General features: G+C 55.0%; 1 protein-coding gene across 2 annotated transcripts in view; it reads left to right on the top strand.

Annotated features, from left to right (window-relative positions):
* Positions 1 to 24,096, top strand: part of AHRR (aryl hydrocarbon receptor repressor) — a 64,089-nt gene that overhangs the window by 20,177 nt on the left and 19,816 nt on the right. The window contains exons 1-2 of one of the 2 annotated variants that reach the window (XM_070045122.1): positions 1,420 to 2,680; positions 3,098 to 3,189. Coding sequence is in view for 1 of the 2 variants with exons in the window: in XM_030856487.3 (XP_030712347.2) it covers positions 3,098 to 3,189 (92 nt within the window). In the remaining variant the exon portion in view is untranslated. Of the gene's footprint in view, positions 1 to 1,419; positions 2,681 to 3,097; positions 3,190 to 24,096 lie in introns of those variants that run through there. The other variant, XM_030856487.3, reaches the window with a different exon arrangement.

Genomic DNA, 24,096 nt, shown 5'->3' on the forward strand with positions numbered 1-24,096 from the left:
GCCCTGCTCCCCCACCCCGTCCCCAAACGTCCCTCCTCGCGGGGCCTAGGGGGCCACAGTGACTCCTTCTCTGCACGCGTTCACCAACTCCCCGTGGACCCTCGCCCCACACACCTGCTCCCTGCCGCCGTTTCTCCCCGGCCTGTTGCCAGGGGCGACCAGGAGCAGGCGGGGCGAGGCGTGGCGGCGGGCTCGCCCCTCGTCCCGCAGGAGACCGGGCGGAGAGGGCGCCGGCGATGGCTGGGTGGGGTCCGCCGGCGGAGGCCCCTGCCCAGAGCCCTGCCTCCCCTCCAGGGCCCCGCTCAGACCCGCGGGTGAGACGTGTGGTGGCAGGGAGAGGAGAAGCGGCACCCTGGAGACAGACGCTGGGCCGAATACCAGAGCCAGGTGACGGCGGAGCTGCCGCCCCGCCCCGGGGCTCTTCCCCCAGCTGCTCTCTCCCAGCGCCGCGGGCTCCCCCCTCCGGACTGCCCCCCACGCGGAAGAGGGCTGGCCCCCGCCGCCTGCGGGCCTGGCCGTGGCCCCCACCCGCACTGGGGTTTGCTGCCCTGACTCAGCTTCCGGGCGCTCCTGACCTGGGGGCCGGGGCTGTCGGCTCAGATGAGTTTTCGGGAAGGCGCCCCCCACCCTGGCTGGGCCTCCGGGACAGCCTCGGAATCACATTCGGTTTCTTCTAGTCTCACCACAGGCCTGGGGGTGGGGCGCGCTGGCGGCCCTGCTCGCACGCGAGGCCCTGGCCGGGGTCCAGGCGGCTGTCACCGCGGCGCTGACGCCCCATCGCGTGACAGGAGCCCGAGGAGGCCCCGCCGGGCGTGCCCCGCGGAATGTGGCTGCGGAGGAGGGAAGTGCGGGTGCCCGGCGGGGGCGCACGCGAGGCCGGGGAGCCGCGTGGGGGGAGGGGAGGGAGGGTAGGCGGGGACCCCCGCCGCGGCTGCCCCTGTGCGGGCAGCGGCCCCTGCACGTCTGTGGGCGACGGAGCGCATCTGTCTGCGCGCCGCCGAGTGGGGCTGGGTCCCGGCGGGGGTCGGCGAACCGCGTCTGCCGCGGTGACGTCACCGCCTGGGGCTCCCCAGCCTCCGGCCGTGGGCGGCAGCACAGCCGGCTCGGCGTCCGCAGGCCCGGCGAGCAGGGAAGCCCCGTCCCAGCGTCCCCTTCCCCTCAGCCCAGCGCGCACGGGGGTGGGGAGCGGGCTGGAGCCGGGGCGGCCCCTGCAGCGGCGTGTGTGGCAGGCAGGCCTTGGCGGTCCGGGCTGTGGCGGTCCCCCTGGGCGCACCGAGGCGGGGTCCTGCCCCCCAGCCCCGCCGCTGTGACCCCACGTCCAACCAGGCCCGCTTGGGCTCTGCCCACCCAGCTGGGAGACGTGGCCTTGTGCTGGCAGGGGGCTGCGGGGAGGGGTGGGGCGGGAGTGGGTCCCGGGCCCCCGCCGGTCGGCGTTTCCCTCCTTTAGCCTTCTCAGCCCCTGAGAGCAGAGCACGGGGTCTGTGTGACCCTCTGTCAGAGGCTCGGAGCATTCTGACGCCAGAAGGTTCCCGCGCGGACATGGCGCCTCTCGGTGGGCTCCTCCTGGGTCTGACTAATCCGAGCTCTATGAGTTTCACGCATTCACCTCTCAGCTTCCTGAGCAGAGTGGAGCTCAAGATGGACTAAACGTTAGTTAACGCCTCTGGCTTCTCTGCTCAGAGCTGTCTCACTACCTAGAGAACCAGCAGCCTCGAGGGGAGCTTGGCTGCTGGCGGGTTTCGGTTGGGAATGGAGGCCTGGGCGTCTAAGGCACACACGGCGGCGTCTGCGTCTCTGCCCAGGCACCCAGGTGTGCCTGTCGTGTTTCCCAGAACACACCTGCTTTCCCTCGAGGAAATGGGTTCGTTTCTTGTTCTATCTAGTGCAGGAGAGGAAGGCGATGAAGCGAAGCTTCTGAGAGAGGGAGGGACCGAGAGGCCGGCGGAGACTGAAGGCCATGGCTGGGCCGCCAAGGGCCACCGTCCAGGGGCCTCCCTGAGGGCCTCTGCATCGCGCACTTTGCCCCTGTGGATGCCCTGAGCTCGGCGTCAGGGGTGTAAATGAAGGGCCACCTTGGCCACTGCCTGTGTGTGTGTGAGGGGGTCTCGATCCACAGTGGTCCTGGCCCAACCTGGAGAGCACGTCGGGGGCCTGCTGTCCTGGGGCCTGGGACCCTGCATTTCTGACCAGCGCCTGGGGGAGCGGGTGCGCCCTGGAGGGAAAGTTCGGCACAGCCTGCTGGTTTTGAAGGAGAAATGCTGGGGAGTCCCATGCTGTGGTTGTATTTTACTCCAAAACCAGACGAGACAGGGCCCGCCTGCAGGGCCCTTGGTGGCATTGACATTTCCCCTGAATGAGGGAAAGGGTAGGCACAGCCCCCCCCGGCCTCCACAGAGGCACCAGCGCCAGGCCCGCTCCTGGCCGGGACCCCCTTTAATGCCTGTGCGCTCAGCAGCCCCCAGCGGCCCCCATAATTCCCAGGTGCTGATGATGCTGAGCACGGAGTTGGGGGCCCCCACCAAGCGCCAGGGGCTGGGATGTGGATGACGTCTGTCTGACCTGCACATCTGTCTGAGCTTTTCACCCCAAGTGGATGTGAGGCCAGAGGGGGTGTTGGGAGAAGCAGCGTGAGCCTGCAGGGGGCGCCCGCCTGCCGGGAGCATTGTCTGCTCCGCTCTGGGTGAGGGGCGGGGGCTCCAGGAGGGAGGGATGGGGGAGGGGCACGTGGGGGTCCCGGCCGGTGATTGGTTACCCAGACCAGTGGTGTCCAGTTTGGGGACCTGCCCGCGCTTGGGTCTTGAGAGAGGAGCTTTGGGGACCCCCGGGGGGGTCCCTGAGATGGGGAGGGGGGTTAAGGGGTTTGCAGGAGGGGGGAGTGCAGTTTCTGGGGAGCAGAGTGGGGCAGGGTCCTCAGACGCGGCCTAGCTGTGAAGTCCCGGTCCCCCGAATGTCACCCGGCTCCCACCCAGCTGCCCCGCCCGCCGCCCTGGGTGTCTTCTGGGCAGCGAGGAGACCACAGGTCAGCGTGCCTGTGGAGGGTGGGTGGAAGTTGGAGAAACGTCAGGGAACCATCACTAACTGTGCTCTCCTCCAACAGCCCTGCAGCAGCCGGCGGCCGGTGCCCCCTCAGCAGAAGACAGGGATCCGCGTGGAGGGTCTGCCGTGCTGGAGGGAAGGCTGCTACTGGAGGTGAGCCCTCGCTCGTGTCACGTGCGGCCGTGTCCCCGTGGGCCTCGGTTGTGGCCGCTTACAGCCACTGGGAAGTTAAGCCTCAGGAAGGGCTGCAGGATGTGGCTCCACGAACCCCTGGGGGCAGCACAGGCAGTGACCTGAGGCCCATGAACTTCAAATCTGAAAACCGTTTTCTGTTCTGCATTTTCTGGTTTTACTTGTCAACGGGAGAACCTAATGAAAAATTGAGCGGGCTTTTTACCCCTCAAAGTGAGGACGGAAGACTGCATTGTGCGTCCCAGGGCTAGCGGGCGAGCCAGCTGCCCTGTTGCTGGTGCTACACGCTGGGCGTCACGCCCGGGCTGGGCTTCTCACCTGAGACAGACCCGGCCGGCTGGCTCTGAACTGCTTTTCCTGACCCTGTTGCTCGTGGGTCAGTTTCTTAAACAAGAAAAGAGGAGGTGGAGCTTCCTGGGTTGGATCAAATCACAGAGCGAGGGTGCCGCGGCCTCCGCTAGAGAGACTCGGGCCCTGGTCTGCCCCTCCTCCAAGGGGCTGGGGGGATGCAGGCCGTCCCTCCACAGGACAGTGTGGGTGCTGAGGGAGAGGAGCTCGTGGCAGGCTGCCCCTCAGCCGGCCGCCGAGGTGACCCTGGAGCCGTGCTTCGCTGGCCGTGCCCACGTGTCTCCCTGCCTGTCCACCTCGGGCCCTAGAGCCCCACTGGGTGGGCAGCTCTGCCCCCAGGGGAAGCCAGCGCGTCCTCGATGCCCTCCGCACCCCGACATTCGGTGCATCTGTTAGGTTGACCCGATGAGGGGCAGACGTGGCTCAGGATGGGTGCCGCTTACACTGGGAGAAGTTCCGCCGGGCAGGAGCCCATCGGCTTCCTCCAGGCGCTGCTCTGCAGCCCAGGCTGCTCCGTCGGCCGAGCCCCTCCCGCACCTGTCGCTCTGGGGCCAGCACGACGGGACTGATCAGAGCGGTCAGCTCCCGTTCACGTCCCGGCCCCCCGGGGCCAGCGCCTCTCACAGGGAACACACTGCGCTCCGCCCACGGAGACACGGCTGAGCACGGCAGCGGCCGCAGCACCCCACTTCCCCCGTGGCCCCGACAGCGCCTCCCGCCCAGCAGCGCCCGCCGCGAGGAAGGGAGCCCACGAGACGCCCTTTCTGTCCCACCTCAGCCCGGCCTCTCGGAGGCGGGCAGCCTCTCTGCACGCTATTCCAGCCTTTTACTAGAAGCATCAAACGCCGACCGGGAAGGGAGGATGGACTGACAGGTGGCGGGACTGGTGGCCGGGCTCCGGCTGTGGTCAGCAGTGGCCAACCGGTTCCTCCAGTTCTGCCCATGTCTCCTCGGACACCCCTCGCCCTGGTGCCCCTCCTCACGCTGCACCTTCTCATCGTGCGGGCACTGCGTCCAGCCCTCTGCTCTCCCATGTGCCCGACCATGGCGCCCCCTCCGGCCCCGCCCCACGGCCCCCCAAGCTCTCGGCCCCTGCTGAGGGGTGTGGATGTGCTTTGAGGATCTATGAGCTTAGGGACCTTTTGCTTTCTAAAGAGATAAGAACAGGCGAGGACTGAAGTTCTTGCAGGCAACGGGGTTCACGTCTGAGTCTCCTGTGTGAGGAGCCCGGGGCCTCCCACCCCTGGAGCCCGTCGGGAGCAGAGTGTGGGCCTGAGAGCAGCGTGCTCTTGGAGATGTCGTGCTTTCAGTAGAGGAAGTGTTCCCATATTCATTATTCATCAGGTTTTTAGGAAGCAAATCTTAAATATTGTTCTTTTTCCTTTGCAACTGTTTTTTTTTTCTGTCAGTGCTAGTAATCATGGAGCTGAAAAATGTCCTGCCAGTTTGAATTCTATTCTTGGCAAAAGATAGCTGGCATTGCTTTTTTTCGTATTCATGTTCAAAATTAAAATGACATCTTAGCCATAAAATCTTTTTTAAACTTTTGTTCTGAGCTATAAATACAGAAGCCAATGCGCACAGCCCGGTCTCCCAGTTAGTGCCCAGGGCACTGTCCTCACCTCTGTGCCCAGGGCCACACTCTTCCTGCTTCTCCAGTGGGTGCAGAGCTGCGGCACTGCAAGGCTCTCCTGCCTTCGGGGTCGGGGGGCGTGGGGCGGGCCGGGGGCACCTCGGGCCTTTCTGCTCGTGCGTGTGCCTCGAAGCCTGGACTACTAAGTCTTCCCTGGGGCCTCCAGACATGGACGGCCGCCCTGCGTCCTGGCTGAGGCTGCAGCCCAAGATGTGATGAGCAGGCCTGACTCCCAGGTCCCCACAAGCTCCTGGGGGGTAGGGCCAGGGGAGGTGGTGCGTCCCGTGTCTGGCCTGGGGACGTCTGGGGAGCTACCCGCCGGGTGGACTTTCTCAAGAAGAGGTCCTGTGGCTGAGGGTCTGGGTCTGCTGCCCATCTGCTCTGGGCACCACAGCCTGCCCTGGTGCACGCCCTGCCCACTGGGCTCGCTGGCCAGGCCAGAAGGGTGCCCACCCGCCTGCTCCATTTTGGAGAATGAGGTCCAGCAGTTCCTGAAGTGGCCGCCTTCATAGCCAACGTTCTCTGTAGCCACAGGATGTTTCTGGAAGCTCCCTTTGATTGGAATCAGGGTTGGTTATATGACGAGGGCCCTTCACAGCACTGCCAGAGCAATGATTCTCAGACTTTGGGATTAGAGACTAATTTTCAAGTTAAAAATATTCCCAAACAGAGCAAAATAAGCAAACCAAGCAATAATAACAAGAAAATCCTAGGTTTTATTTCCAATCTTCAGTCTCTTGAAGATAAACTGTCATCAATTCCTATAAGATTTAGAGCTGACACAGACATTAAGAGTGACTGTGGTCTAACATCTGTGATTTTAACATGAAACAACCAGGAATTAGAGCCGTTAGGGGCTTGTCCAGGGTCCCCGTTGGGGTGGGACTGGACGCCCAGTCTCTTGGTCCATGTTTGGAGGCTCCCCCGGGGAAGCCAAGACCCAGCAGAGCTGCCGCCAGTAAGCACCTTGGTACAGGCACTGGGAGGGGTGGAGGAGGCGTGGGAGTGGGGGATGAGGGCAGACGTGGTTCTGGAAGCACCGACCTTGGGTGTGTGGTCAGTGCCACGTCCGGGCCTCATCCTCCATCCAAGCTGGGCTGCAGGGCCGTCTAGTTCAGTGGGGACGGGACAACGTGCCCGCAGTAGCCATGAGTTCAGGCCTGTCTGGCCAGAAGACACTCTGATCACTTGACCCTGGCTGGAGTTCGGGTGTCCTGTGCCGCACGGGACATTTCCTGATTGAGTTCTTTCGGGGAGTATAGGGTGAGCAACACGGCAATTCCTCCACCCCCAGGTTTCCCTCCTGCTGTCCATTTGCAGTCGTGTCCTCCACCTGAGTTTCCGTCACCCATGTTGTGGGCGTCTCAGAGCACTTGCCCACCCAACTGCTGAGGCCATCGGGGTTGTTTCCAGGGTGTGCTGGCTATGAGTAAAGCTGTGATAAACATTCACACACAGGTTTTTCTCTGAACATAGGTTTTCCTTTTGTTTGGATGATACCTACATATTTGTGTGTGCCTAACTTTGTAAGAAATGGCCACTCTGCTTTCCAAGGTAGCTGTGCTGGTGCGTCCCCGCCAGCAGGGAACGGGAGTTCCAGCTGCTGCAAGTCCCTGGTTTGCACAGTATTACAAGGCAGTTTTAATAGCTGGACCCTCACTATGGTTTTAGTTTGCGTTTCCCTCATGACTAATGATGCTGAGCATCTTTTCGTGTGTCTATTTGCCATCCATAGATCCTCCTTGTAAACTGTCTGTTCAGGTCTTTGTCCACTAAAAAAAAAAGAAAGAAAGAAAGAAAGAAAAAGAAATCAGGTCGTTTGCTTTCTTATTGTCGAGTTTAGAGCTCATATAAATGTTCTGGACAAGTGTCCTCACTGTATGTACGTTCTGTTGTATGTAGGTTCTGTTGTATGTAGGGTCTGTAGTAATTGCTCACAACCTGGCTTGTCTTTTCAATTCTCTTGACAAGGCCTTGCAGAGAGTGAAAGTATTTAACTTTGACAAAGTCCAATCCATCCATTTTTTTGGATAAGTCATGATTTTGATGTCACATGCAACAACTCTTTACCTACCCTAAGGTTACAAAGACTTTTATGTTTGAGTCCAGTGTTTTATACTCTTACATTCAGTTTTAAGTTTTACACTGAAGTCTGGGATCCATTTTTATTTAACTTGGTGTAAGGTGGGAGGCATAGGTCAAGATTTATTTTTTTTGCATATGACTTCCAGTTCTTTCAGAACCATTTATTTGAAAGTTGATCCTTTCTCCGCTGAATTGACTTTACACCTTCATAAAAAATCAGTTGGCCACATTTTTGTGTCTGTTTCTGGACTCTCTGTCCTGGTGCCTAGATTGTGTGTCTGACCTTTCACAACCTTTCACTGTCTTAATTAATATAGCTTTATGGGCTTCCCTGGTGGCGCAGTGGTTAAGAGTCCGCCTGCCGATGCAGGGGACACGGGTTCGTGCCCCGGTCCGGAAAGATCCCACATGCCGCGGAGCGGCTGGGCCCGTGAGCCATGGCCGCTGAGCCTGCGTGTCCGGAGCCTGTGCTCCGCAACGGGAGAGGCCACAACAGTGAGAGGCCCGCATACTGCAAAAAAAAAAAATTTAATTAAATAATAAAATATATATATATATATATATATATCTTTATAATAAGTCCTGAAATCAGACAGTGTGAATTGGCCCCTGTTTTTTGTTGTCCTTTTTCAGAATTGTTTTGGCTATTTTGGTTTCGCTGTCTTTCCACATAAATTTTATTACATTTTTTTGCGAGTTCAAGTATTATTTCTTTTATTTTTTTATTTTTTATTTTTTAATTAATTTTTATTGGAGTATAGTTGCTTCACGATATTGTGTTAGTTTCTGCTGTACAGCACAGTGAATCAGTCATACGCATACATATGTCCACTCTTTTAAAGATTTCCTTCCCATTTAGGTCACCACAGATGATTGAGTAGAGTTCCCTGTGCTATACAGTAGGTTCTCATTAGTTATCTATTCTATACATAGTAGTGTATGTATGTCAATCCTAATCTCCCAATTCTCCACATAAATTTTATTTATTTTATTTTATTATTATTTTTTAATTAATTATTTTTGGCTGTGTTGGGTCTTCGCTGCTGTGCACGGGCTTTCTCTAGTTGTGGCGAGCAGGGGCTACTCTTTGTTGTGGTGCGCGGGCTTCTCATTGTGATGGCTTCTCTTGTTGCAGAGCACAGGCTCTAGGCGCACGGGCTTCAGTAGTTCTGGCATGCAGGCTCAGTAGTTGTGGCTCACAGGCTCTAGAGCACAGGCTCAGTAGTTGTGGCACGTGGGCTTAGTTGCTCCATGGCATGTGGGATCTTCCCGGACCAGGGCTCGAACCCATGTCCCCTGCATTGGCAGGTGGATTCTTAACCAGTGCGCCACCAGGGAAGCCCTATTTTATTTTTTTAAATATTTATTTAATTTAATTTTTTGGCTGCTCTGGGTCTTAGTTGCAGCACTCGGGATCTTCGTTGCCACGTGCGGGATCTTCGTTGTGGCATGCGGACTCTTACTTAGTTGCAGCATGTGGGATCTAGTTCCCTGACCAGGGATCAAACCTGGGCCCCCTGCATTGGGAGCACGGAGTCTTAGTCACTAGACCACCAGGGACGTCCCTCCACATAAACTTTAGAATTAGCTTGTTGACAGCTATAGAAATTCTGGCTGGAATTTTGACTGGGGTTGTGTTAGAGCCGCAGATCAGTTTGGGGAGAACTGACGGCCTGACAGCACTACTCTCCCAATTCATGAACAGTGTCTCCCATTAATTTAGGTCTTTTATTACTTTCATCAGCGTTTTATGGCTTTCAGCCTAAAGAGCCTGTGTATATTGTTAGATTTATACCTTAGTATTTTCTATTAATATTTGTATTGCTATTGTACGTGGAGCTGCTGTTTAATTTCTACTTTCATTACTAGTATACAGAAATACAATTTATTTTTCTAGGTTGACTTTTTGTCTGTGACCCTTCTGAATTCATCAGTAATTCTTGGAGCTTTTCTGTAGATTCTGTGGGAATTTTTACGTAGATCATCATGTTTTCCGAGAATAGAGACAGCTTTTATCTACTTTTCAAGTTGCATGCTTTATTTTTCCTGCCTTATTGCACTCCTAGGCCTTCCAGTGCAACAGAGTAGATGAGGTGAGAGCGAACACCTCTGCCTTTCCCTAACCTTAGGGAGAAAACGTCAGTCTTCTGCTTGTTTTGCTTTTTAGAGATGCCTGATACCAGATGAAGAAATTTCCCTCTATCCCTCGTTTTCTGAGAGTTCTTATTATGAATGGATTCGTTTTGTCAGCTGCTTTTGCTGCGTCTATTGAGATGATCATGATTTTTCTTCCTGAGTCTGTTAATATTGTGAATTACATTAATCGATTTTCAAATGCTGACCCAACCTTGCATGCCCAGGATAGATCTTATTTATATATTGCTGGATTAAATTTGGTAATATTTGTGGGGATTTTTGTTCATGAGAAACACTTTTGTTTCTTTCTTGTCTGGTTGTGGGGTCATATGCTAGTGGAGGCTTCATAAAACTATCTGAGCGTGTTCCCCTCTCTTTTCTTTTCTGAAAGAGATTGTGTAGAATTGGTATTATTTCCTCCTGAAATGCTTATTAGAATTCAGCAGAGAAAACAACTGGTCTGGGAGTTTTCTTTAGAAGTTTAATAATTCAAATCATAGTTTTAATCATAGGAGATTAAAGTATGAATTCAGTTTTGTTAATTGATAAAGGACTATTCAGGTTATCTATTCTAGTGTGAACTTTAGTAGTTTGTATCTTTCAAAGAGTTGGTCTATTTCATCTATGTTATTGATTTTATGGGTACAAAATCGTCCACGGTTTTCCACGTTGCCCTTTTCTTTTGCTTTTTCTTAACCTCTTTCTTCTTTTATTATTTCGGTGTGGTTTCAGACTTACGAAACAGTTGACAGAGCGGTACAAAGAATTTTTCAGATTCCCAGACGTTTCCGTGTTAGCACTTGCCCTGTCTCCACACTCATTTTCTCTTCTGACCCGATTTAGGGTGCGTGGCAGGCGTGATGCCCTTTACTCCTAGAGGCCTCGGTGCATTTGCTAAACCAGGATGCCCCCCACGGCCTGGGCACAGATGCTGGACCAAGGGCTCTGAGGCTGTGTTGTGACTGTGTCCATAGCCGACTCAGCTCCCACACGGTCCCAGTGCCCCGTTTGTGCCAACAGGAACCCCGTCACATGCTTAGCTGTCCTGCCTCTCTCACCTCCTTTAATCTAGAACGTTCCTTGGCCTGCCCTGGGGTTCTGGGACACTGACTTCCCAAGGAGCGCTGGCCTGTCGTCTTGCAGAGAACCCCTCAGTTTGGGTGTGACTGGTCTTCCGAGAGTGTGACGTTCCGGGGGTCCTTTCCTATCTTTGTTGATTTCACTTACTATCCTTTTGTGAGAATGTGAAACACAAACTTGATTCCAAAAGTCATAAGGAGAAGGAAAAGTCAGAGGAGGGCCCCCGCCGTCCCCCCCGCCTCAGGGTGGTGAGCTCTTTCCTCTAGCTCTCCAGCTCACATGTACCCAGCAGGGGCCGCTAGCTCGCAGGCAGCCCCTCAGGGCCCCGCCGGGCGCACCACCAGCCGACTTACTCATCCTACCAGCCCACTCCCACACAGGGCTGCCGGGTACGCTGGGAGGCCGCCCCCTCCCCCTACAAGGCCCCTGGGGCACCTGGGCCCAGTCTTCTTCCATGGCCCCCTCCCCTCCGCAGAATGTGGCTTCCCAGGCCCCACAGCGCCTCCCAGCCGTCTCCCAGCCTCCGCAGTCCAGCACCATGGGCTCCATGTTGCCTTCTTAATGTCTGTGGGTTCTGTGACTATGTCTCCTTTCTCATTTCATTGGTAATTTGCATCTTCTCTTATTTTTTCTTAGTCAGCTGGGCTAGAGGTGTATTCATCTTATTGATTTTTTTCAGAGACACAGCTATTGGTTTCATTGGTTGTTGCCATGGACCAAATACTTGTATCCCCCGCAAATTAATAGAATTCAAATTCATACTAGATTGGAGACCTAACCCCCAGTGCAATGGTGTTTGGCGGTGGGGTCTTTGGGAGGTGACTTGGTCATGAATGGGATCTGTGTTCTTATAAAAGAGACCCCAGAGAGTCCCCCGCCCCTTCTACCACGTGGGAGATGGCTATCTGTGAGCCAGGAAGGGGCCCCCACCAGATTGCTGTCCTTGGATGAGGTGTTCTGTAAACTCCAGTCACATCAAGCTGGTTGGCAATGTTGACGGCTTTTATATCCTTGTTGAGCTTCTGTCTAGTCTTAACCTGAAAGACATCTTCTAGTATAATTGTGGAATCTTGTGTCTCTCCTTTAAGTTCTGCCAGTTTTTGTCTATGTGTTCTGGAGTTCTGTCGTATATCGCAAACGCACTTAGGATTACTATGTTTTCTTCATGAATTGACCTTTCTGTCATTATCATTATATAAGATGCCTCTTTATTCCCGGTAATTGTCCTTGCTCTGAGGTGGGCTTTGTCTAATGCTAACGTTACCACCCCAGCTTCCTTTTAGTTAATGTTTCCTTGGCATGTCTTGCTTCATCTTTTTACTTTGAGTCCATTTGTATTATTATATTTAATGTATATCTCTCCTTTGTTGGCAGTACATATTTGGACCTTTTTTGTTTTTCTAAGTCCAGTCTGACAGTATCTTTTTTTTTTAATTGGTGTGTGAGGCCATTTATATTAGGGTAATCATTGATATTATTGGATTTCAGTCTACCGTTTCATAATTTTTCTATTTTTTGTTTCCATCTTTTCTGCCGCCTTTTTGATTTTAGTAATATTTATTAGTATTCCATTTCAGTGTCTCTGTTGACTTTTGTTTTGTTTTTGTTTTTGTTTTTGTTTTGCGGTACGCGGGCCTCTCACTGCTGTGGCCTCTCCTGTTGCGAAGCACAGGCTCCGGACGCGCAGGCTCAGCGGCCATGGCTCACGGGCCCAGCCGCTCCGCGGCATGTGGGATCCTCCCGGACCGGGGCACGAACCCGTGTCCCCTGCATCGGCAGGCGGACTCTCAACTACTGCGCCACCAGGGAGGCCCCTCTGTTGACTTTTGATGCTTAATGTTGATGTGCTTGGGTTTATCAGATTGTCCTGTTTAGCGTTCGCTGAGCTTTCTGAATCTATAAATTTATGTCTTTCACCAAATTTGGAAAGTTTTCAGCCATACTCTTCAAATATTTTTATTTCCCCAACCTCTTTCTCTTTTATTTCGGAAACTCCACTGGCCCAGGTGTTAGGCCTTTTCACACTGTCCCACAGGTCCTTGAGGCTCTCTTCACTTTTTTCCAATATTTTCTCTCTCAGCCTGGACACTTCCTATTATCTGCCTTTACTGACCCTTTTCTCTGTCACCTCCATTCTGCCATTAAGCCCATCCAGTGAAAATTTAACTTCGTATATTTTATTTCTCAGTTCTAAAATTCTCATTCGGTTCTTTCTTTTTATAGTGTCTGTTTCTCTTCCGAGACGTTTCATCTTTTTTGTTGTTTTCATTTCAAAGTGCTACCTTTATCTCATGGAGGAGGATGTATTAGCTGGTTGCGTCCCTTACCTGATCACTCCGCTGTTCGTGGCAGCTCAGAGGTGGCATCTGTTTCTTGCCTTCCCCCCAGCGTGACTCGAACATTCTGGTGCTGAGCGGATGCAGTAACTCGGGTCGGCGCTCAGCAGGGGAAGGGCCTCCAGTGCTGCCGTCTTGGTTCTCAGAGCCTGTGAATTTGCTACTTTATATGGATAAGGGACTAAAAGTGCAGACGTCCGGGCTCCCCCTGCAGGACGTGCGGCACCGAGGCCGCACAGGCTTGTGGTGGCGGCCTCCTGTCGGCTGTCCCAAACCCGCTCCTCAAATCCAGCGCACACAGGGATCCTGGACCCTCCGGGAAAGAGGCTGATGGAGCAAAACACAGGATCCAGGAGGAAAGTCAGCTTGGAGGAGACAGATGTGCAAAGTGGAGATGACCAGACAGGCAGACCATACAGCCCTCGAGCCGCTCAGACACGGGACACAGGTAGCTGTAAAAGCGACCATTCAGAGATCTTAAAAGAGCTCAGAAATTAAAAGCATGAGAGCAACACCTAGAAATCCGTAGAAGGGTCCGGAGTTAGAGTGCTCCCGTGCGTAAGTGAAGAATGAGCGGAGAATAACAGAGGGAAGTCGGGGAAATGGCCAGGCCCCACGGGACCTGCCTAATGGGAGCTCCAGAAAGACCACAGGGGAGGAAATCATCAAGGAAGCAACCCAGAAGGTTTCGCAGAGCCCAGGACTGAGTTTCCAGCCTGAAAGTCCCTGCTGGGTGAACAGCACAGAGGATGAGAAGGACCAGGTGTTCGCCTCTGTGAAATTCTGCACCCAGGACAGGAGAGTCCGGGCTCGGAGACGAGAAGGTGGAGGCTGGAAGGCCACGAGGAGGTGCCTCAGGGGAGGGGGCTTCCAACCGGGGATCCACATGTACCTGCCTGTCCTTGGAGTGGCGGCGGGGAGTGAGGACAGCCCTGGCATCCTGGCCCCCCCCCCAGTTCCACTTCCTCCACATGGACCAGGCCGTGACCAAGTGGCAGCTGGGGACCTGGAGCCCAAGGCCCCTCCAGAAGGGGTGGGGGGAGAAGGCGGTGGACCAGACACTGGGGGGGGGGGCAGCTCGTCCGCCAGGGAGGTAAGGCCCAGGCTTGCGGTCAGTGAGGACAGTGCATTCCCTGCCCACCCCCCGCCTCCCCCCAGAAGAGTCTGCGAGCACAGACGCCAGGCGGATTCCAGCAGAACCATGACGCAGCTCAATCCCCCGGCAGAGCGGAAGCGAGGGCTGCAGTGGCGGCGGGGACACGCGGACGCCTGAAACCTGGGGAAACCCGGGGGCAGCAGCTCTGTGAGCCGTCAGCTGGCAGCTCACGCCACCCCGGCTCCAGGCGGCCGCTCTAGCAGGAAGCCTGGCCGGGGCTCCGGGGCTCTGTGGCTCTCACATCCTGCACGTTTGACTCCAGCCCTCGTCCCGCTAGAGTCCAGACCTTGAAGCTGCTCAGCTTTCTGGTGTCCTTGCAGCTGGGACCCCTCCTCGTACTTTCATCGTCAGCTTTCCTTTCTTGGGAAGTGGCTCTCTTGCAGTGTTTGTGGGGGGATCCTGTAGTTGGCGAGTCTAGCCCGTTTCTTCTTGGAATTACTCTTGTTTGGGGGCTAATTTCTGCCCTCATATTTTGTTTCTATTGACTGCACTCTCCTTGGTTTCTTTTTCTTCTCTCTAGCTCCCCATTCTGACTGAGCTTTCTCATGCCAGTTTAAGTCACACACTCTGCTTTCGTTCTCGGGGGATCACCTTCAGCGCAGGTCTTTCCAAGCAGGTTTCTCTTTGACCCCCTAGATTTAGCAGGGCTGGCGTCTCCCCAGCAGTCCTGCATCCGTCCAGGCCCCCCGACCCCGCACGGACACAGTGACTTTGTCCAGAAGTGGAATCCTGGACGGCACAGATCTAGTCTGTGTTCCTGACTTTTTAAGGCCCCCCTGAGGTTCAGGATGTGGGTCACCCTCCTCGCAGCCCCCAGATGTGCTTCTTGTTCTGAGGGCCTCCCCTCAGTGCTTTCACTGAGGGTCTTGATGTGAAATCTTCCTGCATCTCACCCCGTGCCTTCGTGCTTGGATAACAGCTTGGTGGGATATAGAATCTTAGGTTCAGAGCTTTTCCTTCAGCCTTCGGAACTCCTGTCCCACTGTTTGCAGTGCGGGTGCCGCTGACGGGGTCCGCGGCTGGTTCTCTGCAGCGGCTCCGCTCCGGCTCCCTCTTGAGCTTTCGTGAGCCTGACATTCTTGGCTTTGATATTCTTGAATTGCACTGTAATGTGTCTTTTTCGTCTGTTTTGCCTGCTTGGTGCTCCAAGTTCTTTCCATCTGAGGTCTTTCTTCTTCAATCTGGATTTTGTTTTCCATCGTTGCATCCAATGCTGTCCCCCTCTGTTACTGGCTCTACCTCTGGAGACACCTTTACCCAGCTATCCCTGGGCACTGTCTCCCATCTGCTGCTCTTACTTCTGCGTTCTGTCTGGTTTCCCTTCTCTGCTGTCTTCAGGACTGATCTTCCAGGTTGGTACCCATCACAGCACACCGTCAAATGTTTTCTTTCTTCCTTACATTCTCATACCTAATAAATAGTTCCCCTTGATTTGCTTGTACTATTTCTTCTTATTATTTCATTTTGCTAATCGATTTTCTTATCTCCTTAAACATATTTATTTAAATTCATGCTTGTCTCATCCTTGGTCTCCTTTCTGTGCTGCCCCACCTGCCGGGCATCTCCCAGGCTGTCTCCTGGTCCGTGTGTTCTGTCCCTGAGCAGCTGTGTGCTGGGGGCAGGAGGGAGGGTCAGAGGGCAGGGGTTGGGGGGAGGGGCTGGGCCGGCGGGTTTGCCTCCTTGGTGAGGGCTTCCCCTCAGAAAGGGCCACCTGGAAGGAGCCCTGGCCTGGGGTTTGCATGAGACTGTGGAGGGGGGGCAGGGAGGGGTGAGTGCCCGGTGCGCCCTTGCCTCTGTCATCCCACCAGGCCGACTGTCCCCAGGCAGCTAGGGGAGGGGCCGCAGCAGACCATAGAGAGGCTTCCTTCTACCTGCTCTCTGCTCCGCCCCCGCCGCGCAGGGCTGCCTGGGCCACAGTGAGGAGCAGCTGGGGTCCCCATGGCTTTCTGGGGCTCACTCCCGTTTGGATGACGTGGGCTGACTTTGGGGAGGGGACAGAGCCCACGCTGGCTCGCCCTGCGCCCACGCAGAAGCCTCGCATCCGTGCTTAACCTGAATGCCAAAAGAACTTAAAAGGAGCCGGAGGGGAGGCTCAGACCCATTGGATCGTGTTTGGTTCTGAGTTCGAGGCTGGAGCAGGACCCTAAGGTTGAAACAATGAAAATCCTCGGGGGAGGGGGTGGCCAACGGGCAGATGTGCTGACTCGCCGAGGTGAAGGGGTTTCACCCGTTCCCACCGCCAGCCTCGGGCCTGTGAAGGTGACCCACGCAGCCTGGACCCAGTGGCGCCCACGGATCCCGCGGAAATGGTGTGAGAGCGGCCTTGCGCGTCTGGGACCCCGCAGACACCCAGCAGGCCACCGACCCCTGCCGGCCCGTGCTGGCGTGGTTTCTGGAAAAGCCAGCACAGTTGCCGGGAACTTCTCAGGAACCACAGGCGACCTGCTGGGAACAAGAGTGGAGACTTTCTCACGTTCAGGCCGTCGGTCTTCTAGAGAAAGACCTAGAAAGCCCTTCCCTGGTTGGGAGAAGTCGCCGGAGGCCCCGAGGGTGTCGGCTCCCGGCAGGTCGTGGACGGGGCCTCCCTGCTGCGGTTTCTGCCCCTTGGTGCCGGGCGCGCAGGTGAGGGCCCACGCGTCCTCCAGAAACGCAGGTGTGAAACCCCAGAGCACGTGTGGCCGAATCACGGAGTCACCCGGCGCAGAAGGTGGAGCACAGTAGGAGTCGGCCGGAAGGGCAGAGCAGAGCCGGCAGGGGTGGGGGGGGGCCGGGTGGCCCAGGGGCAAGGGTCTCGGGGTGGCTGTGAGGGATGGCGGCTGCACAACCCCCTGGGTCCCCAGCTGTTGAAGAATGGCACTGGCGAGGCTGACGGGCGTATGTCTGGGGATCCGGGGCGGGCAGCCCCAGGATGCCCAGCTCGACCGCTCCAGGGAGGATTCCTTGATGTCCTCACCCCTGCACCCACACTTTTCCGGGGCCTCCGCTGAGCAGGCTGCGGCACGGGCTGCTCTGTCTCCCACTTTGGTCTTGGTGCTCAGAGAAACCACACTTTCTCACCTCCCGTTGTGACCGCTGAGCCTGTTGTTCCCAGACTCCTTTGACGTGGCTTTTCCTTCAGGGGCGCGACAGACATAGATAAAAGTGTCAGAGGCTTCATGAGAGCTGGCCCGCAGGTGGACGCAGCCAGGAAGGGCAGCCTGCCCCCCACTCCCCGGCGGCCGCCAGCCCACGCCCTGCCTCCTTCCCGCTGGCCCACAGTCCCCGCCAGCCCGACCGTACGCCAAGCGGCCGAGGGCAGCGCCACGCCCAGGCTGTGTCCCACCGAGGCCCTCAAGGTCGTGCTTTCTGTCCACTCAGTGGTCTCCCTGTGGGTCAGAAGCCCCCAGCTCCTGGCTCCACCCCTGAAGGCAGTTCAGCTGCCTGGGGCCTGGCTGGACATGGCCTCTCCGTGGCTTTTAGACCCCCAGAACGCTCCACTGTGAACCCCCTGACTGTCCACCAGGAGCCCCTGACCGTCCAGGGTCACTGTGCAGGGCTCACTGGTCAGCGATCGCTGTGGTCACTCAGGCCCTGCTCTGCCCCTTGGCTTGTCCGAGGTCACACAGCTGAAAAGGCAGCACTCGGTTGGAATAGCTGCGTCCCCCCAGGGAAGGAAGAGAGGTGTCTGTCTGCTGTGGCCACGTTCTGTGTCCGGGTCTGGGCTCCACTCCCACCAGCCACAGGGAGGCTGGAGGGCCCAGGGCCAAGCTCCCTGTCCAGGTACCTCCACCGCCCAGGTGTCTGTGCCACAGCCAGGTCACTCACCTGGAGAGAAGGACCTGGAGGGCCCTGGGCAGGGGGTGGCCAGAGCAGGGGCCGCGCTGGCACGAGGGTCTAGCTCCCAGGGCCTGGGCACCCGCACCTGCCTCCACCCTTGCGGTCCTGCCCCTGTCAGCCAAATGCATCTTTGAGAACTGCTTTCAAGTGCCGTAGCCGCTCCGTGGCAGGAGCCCAAGGCCAAGTTTACTGTTTGTGGGATCTATAAACAGCCAGCGATCCGCTCCCAGCAGGAGCGCCTCGCACGCACTCAGGCCCCACTGCGACGCCCGGCGAGTGATCTGGCTCCAGCAGGGCCGAGCGGCTGCCCCACACGCCGGGTGCCCCTCACTAGCTCGCGTGACTGGCGGCCCTGGCCTTGCGGTGTTGCTCTGTAACCGTGGCAACGGCTCTCAGGGGAGGGCACAGCTCCCGACTTCCCTTCATTCCAGGGAGGGGCGGTGAGAGGGGCCGTTGGAATTGTTCCTTTTTCCCTCTTCTTTTTCCTCTGCCGTGACCTTGACGAGCAATCTTTGAAGTACAGGCTAGCTGTTTTTTCTGCGTGGGCTGGAAGAGATCAGGATACTCAAGGGCTGGAAAAGGAAGTTCCGCTTTCTCACCCGTTTGGCTTGATCCCCGAAGAGGGGCTGGGGCAGCGGCGTCGGGGGGCAGAGCGAGGGGCAGGCCCTGCGGCGGCAGGTGCAGGCCCTGTGGCTGCTAAGTAACTGAATGTGGATATGCTTGTTTCTCCCCTTAAAAACGCGCAGCCTTCCGCTTGGGGCCAAATTCTTTTTTCCACTTGGAAAAGTGATCTCATTTTCCATGTACCATGTTTAAAAAAACACAAAAGTCTTGTAGGATTAAAAAGAGAGAGAGAGAAAACAAACAAATGTTTGCGACGCATATTTGAAAGGCGGTCCCACATGTGCAAAAGTATTTGGCGTGATGGCTCTGGGCAGAGCGTCGATCTGACATTGAATCCATATGGGCCGGCAAACAGCACTTTATGGTCTTTCTGCTTTTTTAAATTTCTGCCTGAGGAGTTAAAATTAAGGTTGTTTTTGGTCATGACTAATCTCGTAAAATCTTTTTTGAGACGGCATTTTATATACTCAAACCCTGAACATTTCTTTGGTCTTTGGACTATTATTAGTGGGATGTCATGAGTCTCTGAAATGGGAAATGCTGTGCGAGGGCTGGTGGTACAGCCAGCACCCACCTCGCCCCCTCCCGCTGCCGGGGGGCTGGGGGGAATGCATCGAGTCTGCAGCTTGCCCGGGGGAGGGCGCAAGGCCCTCGCGGCCACCACTGCCCAGCCCCATGAGGTGTCTGGGCCGCATGGCCACTGGTGACGTCACCTCTCCCTGGTCAGCGCTGAGCTGAGGTGTCTGGGCTCAGTCACCTGGGCCGCATGGCCACTGGTGACGTCACCTCTCCCTGGTCAGCGCTGAGCTGAGGCTGTAAGAAGGATGGATGCTGTGTCCTGACAGTCCCGAGGTGGACCCAGCGCCACCCACCCTGCTTCTGCCCAGACCCCTGGCGGAGGGGCACTGCAGAGCCCCGAGGGAGGGTGTTGGACCGGCAGCCTGCAGGGCCCCGTTCTGGGGCGCTGCGGCCGGCTCCCAATAAGACGCGAGGCCTGTGGAGGCCAGAGCTGGCTTCCCTTGTCTGAGGGTCACAGTCACGGCCGCAATGGGCGGCACCAGCCCCCGGGGTCTCGGCCATCAGACCCCGCTGGGCATGGGCACGGGGCAGGGAGGGAGGCAGGTGCCCATTCAGATCAAATCCCAGCAGCACAGGAGCCCCGGGTTTCCCAGGTGAGGCGCTTGAAGCCAGAGCAGGAGGGCCAGTGAGAACACAGGCACCGTCCTCATTCTGGAAAGACTCCCAGCTCTGAGCTGGCGGCAGGTCCGCCCCATCACACGCCTCCTTCCTCCCAGGCAGTGTTGCAGGGGGAGAAGGCTGTGGACTTTCCTCCTTGCTTTAGACACCTTCCTTCCCGAAAGTGTGCTCACGTCTTGCTGGAGCCCCTGTTCACAGCAGCATCGTCCTCGGGAGCCAGGAGCCGAAAGCAGCCCAGATGCCCATCAAGCGATGACGGATAAGCAAAGGTGGTCTGTACGTGCAACGGAATATTAGTCAGCCTTAAAGAGGAAGGACATTCTGACACATCCTTCGACACGGATGCACCGGAGGGTGTGGTGCTAAATAAACAAGCCCGTCACAGAAGGACCAGTCCTGCGCGAGTCCACTTAGGAGGTCCCTGGAGGAGGGAGTAGATGGCGGGGCCGGGCTGGGGGGGGGCAGAGTGTCAGTTTGGGAAGATGTGAAAGTTCTGGAGATGGTGGTGACGGCCATACAACCACGTGAATGTGCCACAGAATTGTGCTCTTGAAAGTGGCTAAAACGGTGAGTTTTCCGTTACATAGATTTTACCGCAATATAAGAAAACCTGGCATTAACGAAGTGCAGTGTCTCGGTTGGGTCAGTGTCTGAGGGGCACAGGAATCTGAGCCTCAGAGGCCCAGCCTCATCTCCGATTCTGAGACTGACGGCGCTTCAGGAAATCCTCCAGACCGGTGGAAGTGGATGCGAAGGTTTTCTGTTTTTAGGTAAAGCATCTCTGAAGTGGTGCAGAAACTGTGAGAAATGCTGTCCAGACTTGCCATCTCCGGGCTGGCACAGGACTTGCCATCTCCGGGCTGGTACCCAGTCTGGGTGGGAAGGACTCACTGACGAGGCTCTTCGGGGTCTGCTTCATGTCCTAGTGATTGACCCAAACAGTGGGAGGGAAAGAGGCAGTCAACATATAGGAAAATTGGGCCTTTTGTTAACCATAGAACATCGCAAACGTTTCATAGGTTCCCCCCGCACCAAGAAACACTGGGGGTTGGTGTATTCACAGACTCGTGACTAGCCCACTGGGATGAGATCCAGGCAAACGCTGGACTTTGCATCTGCGGCTCAAAGACGTGAGGACAGTTGGACCAGACACTTCTCCCGGGAGCCGCACAGGAATTACAGTAACAAATGACGCAGTCCGTCTGGTTCTGGAGACGTTCCGGTGGACATGGGTGTCACCCAGCGTCGATTTTCAGTTCACTGGGGTTTGGGGTGGGTGAGTGATAACGGGCTTTGCGCTGAGATGTGGTCACCAGTGCCACACTGTTTAGGGCAGAGGTGCAGCTGGGGGCTATGTGAGGCTTGGGTTTGTTTCTTGCTCAGAAAACTCAGCACAGAGTCTAAATCCTATTGCAAAGTCACCACCCGGGTGTTTGAACCTGTGTGTCAGAAAGTCCAGAATTTTGAAATAAAGTGAAAAGCTGGGTGGTACCTCCTCTTCAAGTCATGTGGGCACAGGGCTGCTCAGGGATCACCCAGGGGGATTTTAATTTCGCATCTAATGCAGCAATCTCATCCCAGCTGCCTGTGAGCACCTAGTGTCTCAGACACGTCTTAGGCTGGTTTAATGTCTCAGTGCTTCCCTCTTGAATAAGATCTTTGTCGAGTGTTTGCTGTATGTTTTCCTGAGGGCTGCGACGTTTCTTCTCTGAGTTATACTCTAATGGCTAAGTTGTGGCTTTGTCTCGTTTGAGGCTGTGAGACTGCGTCCCTTTCCAGGGGGCTTCCTCGTGAATGGTGTGTGGTGTGATGTCACTTTGGGCAGAACACACGACCTCCGTTTAAGCCGGACACCAGTCAGCAGCTCCGTGTCCCCGCTGCCCCCGACACCCAACGACAGAGAAACACACACATCTGAAACAAAGGTGCCGTCCTAATGTGAAACGGAGAAGGCAGAAAATCTGCAACAAAATTAACTGGAAGAATGTAGGCAGGAGGCAGAAGCCTGAGCACGCAGCAGCCTCCGGGGCTGCGGGTCGGCTGGGGCAGGGCTGGACAGTGGAGTCTCCAGCCTTCCGGCTGCAGGAGCTGAGGGGACACTGACCAGGGTGGCAGCTGCTCAGACTCTTGCCTCTCTGGTATCTGGTCCACTTGTTTTAAAAGCAAATTTTAGGTAAACCTCTAAGGGACAGAAAATACCATTCCAGAGCCATTCCAGAGCACACAAAATGAGGGAAGGGGCAGCTAATTCTGTGCGGTCAGGAACCCTGTACTAAAACCAGGCAGAGACGGCGCTCGGGAGAAATTCAGCCCGTTTTACTTGTGAGACTAGATGAAGCCATCCTGAACGCGGCGCGGCACACCAAGTCCATCATCGCCGTGAAGGAATGAGGCGTGGTGGCTGCGCGCAGCCAGCCAGAATGGGTGATGCTCTGCGACAAGAAATATTGGTCAACTGTAGATGAACACTCAGCCTATTAAACAGACAGACAGACTCTCAGGGGAGAACCATCTATTGAAAAGCCCGCCTTTGTCTAGTAGTTTGGATGACACCACCTTTCCACCTGTGCTTGCACCTGCTCTGGGCTTCCTATCCCAGGCTATGGACGCACTTGTCTATTCACGCACCAGCACCCAACTCCTTTAGTTGTGGAGGCCTGATGGTATGTTTTGACAAGAAATAACAGTCTTCCCTAACTTTCTTTTTCAGTGTTTTTGTAACAATTAGTGCATGTTTACTTTCCATATTTAGTATCAACTTGCTGGCTCCATAAAAATTTGATATACACTGCACTATATATAAAATAGATAAACCATAAGGGCCTACTGCATAGCACAGGGAACTCTACTCAGTATCTTGTAATAACCTATACTGGGAAAGAATCCGAAAAAGAGTATATAAAAATATATATAGTGATTCAGATATATATATATGTCTGTACACCTGTACTAACACAATATTGTAAATCAGCTATAGTTCAATAACGAAGTTTGATATAGACAATATCGCACTCTGTTGAGAACTTCACTTAGGAAGAAAGGGCATCTTTATGATGGTGAGTCACTCAGTCCAAGAGCAAAGGATGTCTTTCCATTTGTTCACATATAATTTTGTGTCTGTTGAGATTTTTTTTTTTTTGGTGGTACGCGGGCCTCTCACTGTTGCGGCGTCTCCTGTTGCGGAGCACAGACTCTGGACACGCAGGCTCAGCGGCCGTGGCTCACGGGCCCAGCCGCTCCGCGGCACGTGGGATCTTCCCGGACTGGGACACGAACCCGCGTCCCCTGCATCGGCAGGCGGACTCTCAACCACTGCGCCACCAGGGAAGCCCTGTTGAGATGATTTGACGTTTTCTTTGCATCGATTTTGCACATTTCTTGTTGAGTTTACAAGTCCTGGGTCTTCTTTGTAAATGGGGTTTTAACCACCATGATGTCCTCTAATATGGTCATTTTTCTCATATGTAAAGGTTATTGAATATATATATTTAATTTTATATCCCTGCTGCTTACTGAATTCTTTGAGTTATTTTATCATTGATTCTCTAGGGTTTTCTGAGTAAACCATGGTATCATCTGCAAATAGCCATCGTTTTACTTTCTCAATTCTTATACCTCCCATTGATTTCTCTCTTCTAGTTGCAACAGTTAACACCCCCCAGATACTACAGGACAGGAGTCAGCAAACTCTTTCTTTAAATGGCCAGATGGTGAAATATTTCAGGCTTTGTGGGCCATATCAGCGGTCCCCAACTTTTTTGGCACCAGCGACTGGTTTCATGAAAGACAGTTTTTCCACGGATGGGGTTGGGGGGATATTCAGGCGGGGATGCTAGTGACGGACAGCCATGGGGAGCGGCAGGTGAAGCTTCCCTCACTTGCCCGCTGCGCTCACCTCCTGCTGTGCGGCCTGGGCACTGGGGACCCCTGGGCCATATTGTCTCTGTCGTAACTACTCAGCCTTGCTGTTGTAGTGCAAAAGTGGCTCGAGACAATACGTAAATGAACAGGTGTGGCCGTGTTCTAGTAAAATTTCATTTACAAAACCAGTGGCAGGCTATATGTCGGGGGGTGTAGTTTACACACCCCAGTATGGGATGTCATAGGCATAGTTGCCTTGCTTCCTGATCATACTGGAAACACCTAGAATTTTCCCCCATTAAGTTGCTACCTTGGGAATAACATGGACAGACACACACACACATACAACATGCACACACATGTTACCAGGTTAAGATGTATCCACAATTCCTATTTTCTTGTGTGTTTTTATCAGGAATGAGTGTTGAATTTTGTTGAAAGCTTTTTGCCATCTATAAAGATAATCATAGGGACTTCCCTGGTGGTGCAGTGGTTAAGAATCCGCCTGCCAATGCAGGGGACATGGGTTCAAGCCCTGGTCCGGGAAGATCCCACATGCTGCGCAACAGCTAAGCCCATGCGCCACAACTACTGAG

This window comes from Globicephala melas, chromosome 3 (genome assembly GCF_963455315.2).
Source record: "Globicephala melas chromosome 3, mGloMel1.2, whole genome shotgun sequence".
NCBI lineage: Eukaryota > Metazoa > Chordata > Mammalia > Artiodactyla > Delphinidae > Globicephala > Globicephala melas.